The following is a 14448-nucleotide window of genomic DNA, read 5'->3' on the forward strand; positions in this document are numbered from 1 at the left end:
AGGCCAGTTCCAATGGACTTAAGATGAAGAGAGCCATCTGCATCCAGAAAGAGGAGTATGGGGACTGAATACAAATCACAACATAGTCTTTTCACCTTTTTTTGTTGTTTGCTTGCTTGATTTTTGTTTTTCCTCATTTTTCCCTTTTTGATTTGATTTTTCTTCTGCAGCATGTAAATGTGGAAATATGTTTAGAAGAATTGCACTTGTTTAACATATATTGGATTACCTGCTGTCTAGGAGAAAGGGTGGAGGGAAGGGAGGAAGAAAAAATTTGAACACAAGGTTTTGCAAGAGTGAATGTTGAAAGAGAACTGTTCGGTTCTGCAAACATATATTGTATCTAGGATATACTGCAACATATTTAACATATATAGAACTGCTTGCCATCTAGGGGAGGGGGTGGAGGGAGGGAGGGGAAAAATCGGAACAGAAGTGAGTGCAAGGGATAATGTTGTAAAAAAATTACCCTGGCATGGATTCTGTCAATAAAAAGTTATATAAATAAATAAACAAACAAACAAACAAACAAACAAATAAATAAATAAATGAATGAATGAATGAATGAATGAATGAATGAATGAATAAAAAAAAAAGGAGTGAATGTTGAAAACTATCTTTGTGGGACAGCTAGATGGTGCAGTGGATAGAGCACCAGCCCTGAAGTCAGAGGACCTGAGTTCAAATCTGGCCTCAGATGGTTTATACTTCCTAGCTGTGTGACCCTGGGCAATTCATTTAACCTCAATTGGCTCTGCATGTATTTTGAAAATAAAAGCTATTATTATTTTTTTTAATAATTATAACTTTTTATTGACAGAACCCATGCCTGGTAATTTTTTTTACAACATTATCCCTTGCACTCACTTCTGTTCTGACTTTTCCCTCTCCTTCCCTTTACCCTCTCCCCCAGATGGCAAGCAGTCCTATACATGTTAAATATGTCACAGTATATCCTAGATATAATATATGTGTTCAGAACCGAATAGTTCTCTTGTTGCACAGGAAGAATTGGATTCAGAAGGTAAAAATAATCCAGGAAGAAAAACAAAAATTAAAAGCTATTATTTAAACAAAATATGATTGTTGATGGCTTGGATTTCCTCCTTTAATAAGGAACTGTTCATATCCTTTGAATGTTTTTTGTATTTGTTCATGAGGTCTTTTCTATAAGTTCTTTTATGTCATACACTTTCTGTGGCAGATGAAATAAAGACTTTCATAGCTAATATCTATATAGAATATTGAGTGCTTATTTGCAGTTGTGATCCTATTACTTTTAAAGAAAACATAAAGAGGAATCATATTTAAGATTCCTTAAGTAGATTTTCAAGGATAAGAACAAAGCTAAGGAGAGTAATAATAATCCTTTGGGATCAGCTCCTAAGATTGGAGCAATGTCAGTGAGAGCCTATGATTTTTGAGGACCAAGAGCCACAGGTGACACTGAATTCCCACTTTAAAGGGAAACCTGGAGTACAGAAGTGAAGACAAGGAATCCAGGATAGAAATGTGAAGCACAATACAGAGACAGATGGTAAATATCTAATGTACTAACTGGGGTTTTCTGCTGCTTGCCTTTTAACCATATTTTCACTTGTTACTTCCTTTGGCAGAGAATACTTGGGAAAGTGGTAAGGAGATTCAGTTTCATGTATAGTCCTTTCCTTTTCTACATTGAATGGAGAAATGCTCATTTTATTTCGGCATTTGCTTAAATTCAGAGTAAAAGTGTAATTTCTTTAAAAAAAAAAGTGGTGAGAATGAAGAATCAGACAAGTTTGTTCCTTAGGGCTGTGGGATACTGGAAAGAACACCATGCTGAAGTATCAAACTGATTCTGGCTATGCTCCTTGCTGTGTGACTTTGAACAGGTGGATAAATCTTTCTGAAGTCATGGTTTCTTTGTTAAAAGGGCAGCAAACTTTGAATAAGCTAATCTCTCAGGTCTTCTCCAAGTTATATATTATTCCTATCAATTTTAAATACTAATTTTAATAACATTTTATTTCCTCCAATTACATGTAAAAACAATTTTAATTACATTTCCCCCAATTACATGAAAAACAGTTTTAAGTTTTGTGTTCCAAATTCTATCCTTCCCTCTTCCCTTCCCTGAGATGATAAGCTATTTGATATATCTTACATATGTGTAATCATGTAAAACATTTTCATATGAATAATTTTGGAAGAAAACTCAAAACACAAAAAAATGAAAGGGAAATAAACGAAAAATAGTAAGCTTTGGCCTGTACTCAGATGCCATCAGTTCTTCCTCTGGAGACAGATAGCATTTTTCATCATCAGTCCTTTGGATCATTTTATTGCTGAAAAGAGCTAAGTAAGTCATCCACAGTTGCTCATGATACAATATAGGTATTACTGTGTATAATGTTCTCCTGGTTCTGCTCACTTCGTTCTGCATCTGTTCATATAATTCTTCAAAGATTTTTCTGAAATCAGACTGCTCATTATTTCTTATAGTGCAATAATATTGCATCATAATCATTTAACACAATTTGTTCAGTCATTCCCCAATTGATGAACATCCTCTAAATCCCTAATTCTTGGTCACCATAAAAGGAGCTGCTATAAACATTTTTGTACTAATAGGTCCTTCCTCCACATTTTTTATCTCATTAGGATACAGACCTATGTCTGGATTAAAGAGTTTATATAGTTTTATAATCCTTTGGGCATAGTTCCAAACAGCTGGATCAGTTCACAATTCCACCAACAGTGCACTAGGTTCCAATTTTCCCACATGCCCTCCAACATTTATTATTTTCCTTTCCTGTCATACTAGTATATCTGAGATGGTACCTCAGAGTTATTTTAATTTGCATTTCTCTACTCAATAGCATAAACAGTTTTCTAAAGTTTTGTGGAAAAATCACTAGAAAATATTAGCTTCAAAAAGATTTGTTATATCTAAATTGTTCAGATTTTAATAATACAAATCAGGTTTATCACCATCACCAGAGACAGTCAAGGAACTAGAGTGGTGAAAAAAAACAGGCTTTGAAGTCAGAAAATATAAATATGAATTGGGGATATATCACTTACTCGCTTTGTGGTCTTGGACAAATCAGGCCTCAGTTCTCATAAAGTCAGAGAATTAGACTTATCTCTACAAATCACCTACCCCCACACAAACAACACACCAGTTTCCTTTACAAAAGAGACACACCAGAGAGACTCTTTCAACTCTTTCCATATACCTTTATTTAGAAAGTTACAGGTTGCTTTTCATACAGGCACTATGTGCTGGTGTTTTAGGAAAATTTGCATTTTTATCTAAGGACCAGGCAGAGGGTGGCAGGAACAAGGAGAGACCTTTGTGGCACGAGGGCTCTTGGCCAAAAGAGAAGGCACCAACATTGGGAATGAACAACCTGTTTTTTTTTTTTTGTGAAACTCATAAAGCTAAGGCCTGGTTTATATACATGTGGAGGCTAACCATGTCTAGAGAGAAGCAATGCTAAATACAGCCAAAAAAACAGGAAAAGAGAACTTGACAAAAATGCATGAAGGTTACTTCCAAGCCCTTTCCAAAAAAGCTGAGAAAGTAAGTTTAGAAAGAATAAAAAGCTTAAAAAAAAACCCAAACAAACTTACATGAACTTAGTGTTTTGTGCAATTAAAAAAAAAAACCCAACACAAAATAAATATAATTTAAAAATTTCTTCCATGACACTAGGGGCAAATCCACCTAAAGCAGCTAGGGATAAAACTTGGATAAAAGCTCAATAGTGCGGACAAATTAGTACTGAATCTCATATAATTTAGAAAGGTAAGATTTGTCTTATCTGCTATAGTCTTATTAAAGGAAAAAAAATGGCAAGGGAATAGCATACATACATACAACTTAGCAATATTTCCTGCTGTCCCTAGATGTCAAAGACCTTAATTAGGAGACTGTAATTAGGCACTGAAGTCTGTGAGGAGAGGAAAGAAATTTTTCTGGATTTTCCATTCTAGGGCTCCTTTGCAGCATGAAAGACTGGTAAAAAAGGGGATGTGATGATTTTTAAAAAGGAAGGAGGGTAAAGTATGAATCTGAAACTTAGAAAACCAGTATAAACCTCAGCAATTTGGATTAGGGAGAAAAGGAACTGGGCGTTGGGTGGAGAACCAGTCTCAACAATGAAAAATCTCAACTATAGGATAATTTGAAAGAAATTAAGTTTTGCTCTTTTCAAGGACCCAAACTCATGGCTGATGAGGCACAGCCAAGGAGAGATCCTGAAGGACCTGCTTTAAGGAGTAACTTTTAAGAAATTTCATAAATAGAACACCTGTCCTGAAATCTGGAGGACTTGAGTTTACATCTAATCTCAGACACTTAACATTTACCAGCTGTGTGATGCTGTGAAAGCAACTTAACCCCAAACTGCCTCACCAAAAAAAAGTTTTTTTCTAGCACATAATCTACACTTACTTGAGGCTGCTGAAATTTTTGAAGTGGAGAATAAAAAATAGTATTCAAAAACTTGCATTAATCTGGCTGGGATAAGCTAAAAGATGCTTTGAGGACCACAGGGCCATTCATCATTTCCCTTATCCCTTTAAAACCAAATGTATTCTTTTCTACAAGGACTCAAACCTGAATTTAGATCTTTTTTGTTATAGTTGTTTTAGCATATAATTCTATTTACAAGAAAACAAAACAAAAATAAAGCCCAAACCCTATTCTTAAGTGTGTTAAATATCAATATCTCCTTAGATTTTGTTTAAACTATTAATTTGCCAACCAAACCTTTTCTTTCCTATATAATATAAAAGTAAACTTTAGCCCAGCCCACATCTGATTTAACAGGAATTCTAGGTTAGTAAGGATTGAATTAATGAGCCTTTACTATAGCTGTGTGGGAGGAACAAGCATTAACAATTATTTGTTGATTGAGTGATTTCCTCTTTGGAACCTCACTTACTAGCTATCTCAGCCAAGAATTGCCCAGAATCCCCATTAAAAATTCCTAATAAGACCAAAAGCTGTTCTTGGCTCTTAGAACCTCCTGTAAACTACAGCAGTTGACATGCATATCATAGGGTTTTTCTTTGCTGGGGCAGAAGGGAGGTGATGAGTTAGTTATCCATGAGTTCACCTCTGTTCAACAAAATCTATAAAAGTTTAAAATCTTTTTATAGGTCCCCTTGGACATCTCCACATTGTCCCTCTTCTAGTCATTCTAACAAGCTACCTCCTGATAACTTCCCAGTTAGGAAAAGATAAATATACATATGTCCATATAGAAGATGTCAAAGGCCCATCTTCTCCTAAAGGATCCTGGTGAGTAGGGGAAGATGATAAATCATCAGACAACTTCCAGATTCAGGAATCTCTCAACCTAGACAATTTCCATCACAGAAACCCAATGCTGAACACACTAGAGATAGTGAGCCCTCATTTTCCTCCTCTCTCTCTCTCTCTCTCTCTCTCTCTCTCTCTCTCTCTCTCTCTGGAAAAAGTGACAATAATAATAAAAAGATAACTGTGATTCCTCTATGCAAAACACCTTCCACAAATCTCCTCAAATATCAGTTTCAGACTCTAAAATTTAGGGTGCTTAGTTAAATAACCTCCTGCATATGTGGTAGATGGTGCTGACTGCAGTTGGAGAAAAGGAAGGGTTTGGAATGGGAAGTATGAAAGACAGAGAACCTGAAGGAATGGAGACTCAAGGCCTCCTCTGTCAGCCAAAAATTTTCTGAGAACGTCCTGATATTTTTCCATGGGCTGAAGAGTCTCCACATGAAGCTTTTTCTCCCCACAAATATTCCAGCCAAGCAACTCCAACTCCCATGTTTCAGCTTCATGGAGGATTAACTTAGAGATGGAGACAGAGAAGATCACAAAAAGGAAGGAAGTTTGGGAGGAAGGAAAATTAAATGTCTTGAAAGGTTGTGTTCAATATTGATTGAACAGTTGGCCCTGTTTCCTTCTAGAAATATGCTTATTGAAGAGCTAAAAAGCTGAAGGGTGTCCACATTAAGTTTGACACCAATATGGTGAACCCCTCAAGTCACCAGACTGCCTTAGGAGGGATGGACAAATTGGTCTACATTAGAAAAACAGATCAGAAGTAAGATCTGGCTATGGGGATTTTGGGAGAATTATGTGGAATTTCCAACATGGGATAGAAAGAACTATTCTTCCCCAAAAAATATTGTCACTGAACCCAGAAATACTATGAATCCACTTCCCCAAGGATTACATTTCAAACTGGAGGTGGGATCAGAGGATCTGCTCTAAGTCTTCCAGAGACCCTAAGGTTGTTTATTCCAGGTTCTTAAAAGTGGTTGTCACTGTAAAAAAATTCTGAAAGTCTGTTACACGAGATTCCCAGAGCAATACACAGACTGCTTGGAAGGGCAAGTATTACTCAAAATAGCCACTAGATGGAAGCAAGTCTCCACAGACAAGCTTGATTCTTTGCCGTTACTTTTGCAGGGGGCTCCCTCCATAGAGTGGCTGCTGATGGATTTAGTCTGTCTCTGTAGGGCAAAGAGTATCCTCTCTTACAAAAGCGGGGATTTCTGCACTGATTTTTCCCTTTAGCAAGAATGAAAGAACACGTTGGTCTGGAGGATGGTGTGAAGGATAACATGTAGTATTCAAAGCTTGCATTAATCTGGCTGGGACAAGCTAAAAGATGCTTTGTAAGGATCATGGGACTAGTCAGTCCCCTTCTCCCCTACCCCTTAGAAACCAAATGGATCCTTTTCTACAGGAACTCAAACCTCAACCTGGACTTTTGTTGTTGTTGTTGTTGTTGTTGTTGTTGTTGTTCTAGTATAGAATTCTATTTACAAGGAAACGAAACAAAAACAACAGCCCAAGCTCCAAACACAAACTCACGTACAAGAGAAAGCTTAGAAAACTCTGTCTCTCTTTCTCTCTGGGTGTGTGTGTGTATCTCGCTCTATGTCTCTCTCTCTTCTCCTCCTCCTCTAGAAAGTGTCTTATAGTGCAGTTTGGGAGTCAGTTCTAGAATCCAGATAGCAGGGGAGAGAAAACTGAGAGTGAGGAGGAGGGGGGAAAATGGTTCTCAGGGGAGGGCCTCGCTCTGAGACATTTCTGTTAAGATGTCAATGAGATTGTCCAGTCCTGAGAGGTAACCATCTTCTCGATTTCCTTCCTGCCAAGGGATGTTGTGCTGAAGGGTCTGTCCTTCCGGAAGGGGTGTGGTTTTTCCAAAGTCAATCATCCATACTTTGGCTTGCTCTTTTTTGTCATGGATGAAGAGCAGAGAGCTGCCAATGACCTGCAGAAGGGAGAAAGAAAGAGAGAAATAAAACCCACACTCATTGACATTTTTTTTTGTGTGTGTGTTCCCCTGAGGACTCTCCTTTTTATCAGGAGCTTAATTCTTAGGGCTCATGAAGGGAACATTGAGATGTATCACGTTTTTAACATTCTTATCTTCACTAGCTTTAGTGAATTGCAAGGTTCAACATGAGTCAACAGTATGCTATGGTTGTACCACCACCACCACCACCATAAAAAACAAAATAAAATAAAAAAGAGACCTTGGGTTAAAGGCCACCTGGTTTTCAGAATGAAGGAAGCTGTAGTCCTGTACTCTCTGCTTTACTCAGTCGCAAAGTTAGTCCCTCTACTCACTTCTGACTCATTCTTCAAATGATGGGTGCCTAAGGCTGACTCCATCCCATGCCGTGTGAGGGAAAAGCAGGGGATGTTTGTCTCAGAAAGGAAAAGACTCCAATGGACATGACAGCTGGCTTCCTAATTTCAAATATCTGGTGGGATGCCATGTGGAAGAGCGATTAAGCTTGCTCTGAATAACTTTGGAGAGTAATGGGTTGAAAAGTGGGTTGGCGGGAGGGAGGGAGGGAGGATTTCTTAAGAACTAAGAGTTAGCTGAAAATGAAATGGACTTCCTCATGAAACTAAATGCACTAGCGGATTTCCCCGTCACTAGCCTTCGTTCTCAGCTCGTGGAAGACTGACTACCTATCTGTGATGTCTGCGCCGAGCGGGAGTCCGACCACCTGACCTCCAAAGTCCTTCCAATAAATCCACAATGGCCCTTTGTTCTGAGATACGTGCTACATTGTCTATGCGATGACAAGAAGGAGATGCATGAATTGCCTGTCTTGTAAACCATTTCCACCTCAGTGAAACTTTTCAGTGACCTGACTTTCTTAAAAAGCTCAGATATTAATTCTGCCTTCTCTCAGTCACTCACCCCAGCTAACCGTGCAATATTCTTACTCAGAAGACTTATGGGGAAAGCTTACAAAAAAAGTTCCAGGTTTTCTACCAATCAATAGGATTAAAAAAATAAAAATAAATTAAAAAAAAAAAAAAGGTCGGCTGCTTTAAAAGCATATATGAGGGGCAGCTAGGTGGCGCAGTGGATAGAGCATCAGTCCTGAAGTCAGGAGAGCCTGAATTCAAATGTGGTCTCAGATACTTAACGCGTCCTAGCTGTGTGACCCTGGGCAAGTCTCTTAACCTCAATTGCCTCAGCAAAATATATATATGACATAGAAATTATCTGAAGTGGTTTCCTATTGTCTCTGGATTAAAATGTAAGTCCTTCACACTCTGTCTACAATCTACCTATCTGGTCTTATTATGCATTATTTTCCTTCATACATTCTACAACCGATCCAAACTGGCCTTCTTACCAATCCACACCCAACACTCCATACTCCATGCTTCCACAAGTTATTCTTCACACCTAGAATTTTTTTCTCTGACTTCATTTGCATCTCTTAGAAACCTATTGGACTTCAAAACTCAGCTCAAATGCCATCTCCTGAGACCTTTCCTGATTCACTCAGGTACAAGTATCACCCTCTCCAAATTATTTCATTTTATTATTGTATATTGTATAATGTTATATTATATTGTATTATATATTATATAACACAATATATTGCATTACATTGTACAATATACAATTTTGTATTATAATATTGTAAATATTGTATTGTATTATATTATATTGTATGTATTTGTATATACAAAATATATTTGTGTTTTATATGTATAATTGTATATATTATATATTATATTGTATTATATATGACATTGTATTATAATATGCAATAATCCATATATTGTTTTATATATGATATATAATATATAAATTATATTGTTATATATAATATGTTATATTATAATATGTATATTGTTATACATATATTAATTATTTAAAGTATTTATTTAATTTATTTTTTGTTTTTATTTTTATGTATTTGTATTTACATAAATATGTATTTAATTTATATAATCATTATATATAAATATAAAATTATAATTATATAAATATATATAATTTATATAATATAATAATACATTAATTTAATGTATCTTTTATATATATATATACACATACATATTTTTGCATATGCTTATTTGATTTGTAATTTAATATGGACCTGCTGCATCTCCCTATAAAATGGAAGCTTCTTGAGTGGAGCTTCAGAAATAGCTTTTCATCTTTGCTTTCCCTAACACTTAATTGGTTCATCCTCTGGAAGATGAAATCAACCATTAGAAGAGTACCAATGATGTAAGAAAGAAGGGATGGATCTGGAGGGATAGAAAAAGAGGGGATATAAAATACAATAGAGACAGTAGGACAGAGAGTAGGTTTCAAAGACTGAAATATCAAATACCATTGTAGGAGGGAGGCCAGCCCTTTGAGGGCCAAGCAAAATAATGTGAGGGCCCTTCAATCATCTCATAGCTCACAATTTACAGCTGCACCCTGCTCCCCATCCCAGGACATATGTACAAGAGTTTCACTATGACAAGGCAGGGACAGAGACAGGGATGGGGGGGAAACGGGACTTAGCTGGAGAGCATCTCACAGGATTTGAGATCCATTGCTTTGGGTAAGTAAAGGGGAAAGAAACCTGGAAATATTCTCTTCCAGGGGAGGACTGTACTGATAATTTGGGGGCTTAAAAATAAGTGTAACCTAGCCTTGCTGTATAAATAACTCCAGGTTTGGGTCAGGTGGGAGGAAGCAGGAGAAGTGGGGAAGAAGAGTATTTTACACACACACACACACACACACACACACACACACACACAAATCTCCAAGCTACTGCAAAGCTCAGTGCATGCCATAAAAGCTCTTAAACTCCCAAAGGTCGGATAATTTTAAAGAAGGAATTAAAAAGCATTTCCCTCCCTCATCATCTCCTCCTATTTCTCCCCCACTGGGAACTGCACAATGGCATTTATCCACATTGGCCAGGCCCAGGATGGCTCTGGCGGATTAGGTTTCATTCCCGTCCCGTTCCCCCCCCTACACACTTTGCTTTATTTTTGGCACCTGCCCCCCTCACTTGTGTCAGCAGGACTACATTCCCCTAGGGCTGTGTTTGGGACCTTGTGCCATTGGGCAGCCCTTACCCTCACCCCCCTCCTGAGAAATCCCATGAGGGAGGGTGAAGTTGGAGGTTTCCCCGATGCTCAGCCACTGAGGCAAAACTGAGGGGACTGGAGGAGGTTCTTTGTTTTTTTCTTCCCCTTCCCCAATTCTGGTCCCACCAGCTTTGCCCTCTTCACCCCAATCCTGTCCCCAAGTGAGTTGCCCAGTGGTGCAGGAATGCATTTAAAATAAAAGGCCATCAACTGCTCCAGAAGCAAATCAGCATTTCCTAAGCCCCTGAGCTGTACCCATGCACATTCCAGAGGCCCTCTCGAGTGTGGAATCTGGAAGGAATTACCCGAAATGCTCTTCTCCAAGGTAGACCCAGGAAGGGAAATCCAGACCCCTGAGGTCAGGGAGAAGGGGAGGAAAAGGGAATTGGAAATGCTCTGGGCCCCATTCTTCGAGACTTTCAGCCTGGATAGGATGTGAATCTGACCGCTGAGACTTACTAAGTGGGTGAAATGGGAAATCTCACTGATTTGTAAGTGAGAGGTTTTCTACCTGTCTCTCTGGGCCTCAGTTTCCTTATCTGCTTAGGGAATATTTCGGGCCCATTATTACAAAGCCAAACTATTTCACCTCCTCTTGTGGTACTTGGTAGGGAGCTCACACCCACTCACCACCACACCCTCAATTTCCTCATCTGTAAAATGGAGAAATACTAGGACCTACCTCCCAGGATTATTGTATCTTTTTTTTTTCTTTTTTTGGCAAGATGATGGAGTTAAATGACTTGTTCTGGGTCACACAACTAGTAAGTGTCAAGAGTCTGAGAGCAAATTTGAATTCAGGTTCTCCAACCCTGGTGCTCTATCCACTGAGCAACCCACCTGCCCCTTATTGTAAGTATCAAATGAGATAATCATTATAAAGTGCTCAGCATAGTGTCTGGCATACAGTAAGCATTATATAAATGTCAGCTGTTATTATTAGCTATTCATAATGGTTATTGTTAGAATAATGATGATAATACTGAGAAATAACGTGAGATACTGGACAAAAACCCAGGGGCAGGGACTTGCTTACGAGCTCCTTCCACTCTTTTTATAGAAAATAGATTTAGACTAACTGTATAAATATGTATACATATATTGGATTTAACATATATTTTAACTTATTTAACATGTATTGGACTGCCTGCCATCTAGGAGAGGGGGTGGGGGGAAGGAGGGGATAATTTGGAACAGAAGGCTTTGCAAAGATCAATGTTGAAAAATTACCCATGCATATGTTTTGTAAATAAAAAGCTTTAATACATTAAAAAGAAAATAGATTCAGACTGGAAGGAATCTTATGGGTTCACCTATGATACACCTTACAGCTTCCAAAGGACAGAATCCCATGGGGGAAATCATCCAAGTATCTTCCCAGCTTTCTCAGCTGGGGAAAGGAAGGGAAGACATTCATCTCAAACTGGAGAGATCTCTTCCCCCATTCCCCACAGGATTCAGACTCCTGAGGAAGAGAAGGGCCAATGGGCAGCCTCACTCATTGTCTCAGAAACAAACTAACAGATGTGGAGGGAAAGAAGGGGAAGACTGCCATAGAAAGCACCAGGTTGGCAATGCTGGTACAAGATGGTTGGCGTTGAGTCTGAAGAGCTAATGGAAAGGGCAGGGAGAGCCTCTGGAGTCTACCCTGAACAGATTCACTTGTTCCAGGAGATAATTCCAGACTAGCTAAGCTGGGGGCACAGCCAGGGTCTGCATTTTTTGGTCTGCTTGGGAAATTCTGCCAAGGGACATTTCCAGCAGACTGAGCTGGGAATTCCTAGTTCTGTAAGTCTCTCCTCCTCTCCCTCTCCCCTCTGCCCCCACCCCTCAGGGGCCTGGCTGCCTAACTCATGGATGGATTTGAGGAATGAGGTGGGGTGGAGGGCAGCCAGAGAGCAGGTCCAGCGGACTGTTGCTTTGTAGAGATTTTTTTTTCTGAGGGGAAGAGGAAGGGGACAGAACAGATAACTGTTTTCTAGGAGGTATGATCTGGAAAGGCAAAGGATGGAGAGCTTCAGCCAGGAAGAATGAATGGTGACCTTTTAGCATCTTATCAGAAGCTATGGCTGTGGGTGATGGAGAAAGAAAAGACCGCCCACAACATAAAAACATTCCTGCCGGCCGGACCCTTCTGGAGGTGGCAAAGATCTGGGAAATTCTGAATGGCTCCAGTGAAGAAGGGACCCAGGAACAAGAAAGAATTCTGCAGTCCTGACCTCACCCCTGGGCTGCTGAGACCTAAGGTCAGTGGGAGCCCAAGTCTGGATCCCAAAGCCCCCAAGCTAAACTATTCATAGAAATGCTCACAGCTTGGGTGGACGCCCATCAATTGGGGAATGGCTGAATGAGTTACGGTATAGGAATGGAATGGAATGTTACTATTCTATAAAAAATGATGAGCAGATGGATGTCAGAAAAATCTGGAAAGATTTACATGACCTGATGCTGAATGAGGTGAGCAGAACCAGGAGAACAATAACACCGTAATAATCGACTATAACAGACTAAGTTCTCAGAAACGCAGTGATCCAAAGGCAATTCTAACTTGGAATAGAAAATACTATCTGTGTCCAGAGGAAGAACTATGGAGATTGAATGTGTGTTAAAGCATATTATTTTCATCTTTTTCTTGTTTTTTTTTCTTTCTCATGTTTTTTACCCCTTTGTTCTGATTTTTCTTTCATAGCGTGACAAATATGTTTTAAATAATTATACAAGTATAACCTATATCAGATTGCTTGGCTGTCTTAGGGATGAAGGCAGGAAGGGAGGAAAGAAGGGGAAAAAACTGGAATTCAAAGTCTTATAAAAATGAATACTGATGGGGCAGTTAGGTGGTATAGTGAGCACCAGCCCTAAAGTCAGGAGGCCCTGAGTTCAAATCTGACCTTAGACACTTAACACATCCTAGCTGTATGATCCTGGGCAAGTCACTTAACTCCAATTGCCTCAGCAAAAAAAAAAAAAAAAATGCTGAAAACTGTAATTACTGGGCGCTTCTGTCCAGGTTCCCATCATTCATGGGCATAGTTAGTATTTGTGAAGGGTAGAAAAAGCAGGTTGGAAGGAGATTTGGAGGGTACAAAAGTGAAAGAGACTTTAGTCCAACCCTCTCATATTACCAATGTAGACTGGGTTCCGCCTGATGCTTTTGCACAAGGCTCTCCTCACTGGTGGAGAGAGTGATGACTCAGGTGCAATGTTGGCCTGAGGGATATCTACACCTGTACCTCCCAGGTTACCTGAAGAAAGGTGCCCCAAGGGAAAATATAGCAGCTTGGCTCTGGGAGACTGAATCACAAGTCTTCCCTAGGATCAATTAAACAACATTTATTAAATGCCTACTATGCACCAGACAAAAAGAGGCAAAAGGCACAGATAGGGAAACTGAGGTCCAGAAACAGGAGGTGACCTGACCCAGGTAACAAGCAGCAGTCACTATCTGAACTTGGGTTCTCCCTTTCACAATCCATTGTAACAGGCTGCCTCATCTTCAGCTCTCATGCCAAAAGTGGCTAACCAAGAATAAAGTGGGGTCAGAGATTCACAATCTCAGGACCTGGGGATGATGCAGCCAGGATCTGGTCTCTTTTACTGTTCTGCAGCTCTGACCACCACCACTCCCAGCCAGTCAAGCTAACGTAAGCAGCAGTTGTAGCTCCCTGAAGCAAGCCAGGCTGTCTACATTCCTCAGGGTGAGCTTGTGGGGGAAAGGAAGGAACACCCCGGGTCTCTTGGCGCCTGGGACTTCACTCCCTGGGACTTGCCTCTTTGCCCAGATAAGTATTGCTTCTTCAGTTTTTCTGGGCTCCTTGCCATCATGGGGGCTTTTCAGGCTAATTCCAGTCATTCTGGTCTCTAGTTTTTAAGAGGGTTGGAATGCCCCTTCTTTGAGAACGTGTCTGCTCTGGCAGGGGTTCCTGAAGGGAACGACTTACCTTTCTTTTTTTAAAAAAATTTTTGAGGCAATTGGGGTTAAGTGACTTAAAGATACAATAAAATCCTCCTGATTCCAGGGCTGGTGTTCTAGCCAC

At 39.4% G+C, this 14448-nt stretch overlaps 1 protein-coding gene across 1 annotated transcript in view; it reads right to left on the reverse strand.

Moving 5' to 3' along the window:
• Window positions 1-3201: 3201 nt before the first annotated feature.
• Window positions 3202-14448, reverse strand: part of ITPKB (inositol-trisphosphate 3-kinase B) — a 166170-nt gene continuing 154923 nt past the window's right edge. Inside the window, exon 8 of the mRNA XM_051993420.1 lies at window positions 3202-7268. Within this exon, the coding sequence (XP_051849380.1) occupies window positions 7053-7268 (216 nt within the window). The 3' untranslated portion in view covers window positions 3202-7052. The remainder of the gene's footprint in view (window positions 7269-14448) is intronic.

The sequence above is a fragment of the Antechinus flavipes genome, chromosome 4 (genome assembly GCF_016432865.1).
Source record: "Antechinus flavipes isolate AdamAnt ecotype Samford, QLD, Australia chromosome 4, AdamAnt_v2, whole genome shotgun sequence".
In the NCBI taxonomy this organism is placed as follows: Eukaryota; Metazoa; Chordata; class Mammalia; order Dasyuromorphia; family Dasyuridae; genus Antechinus; species Antechinus flavipes.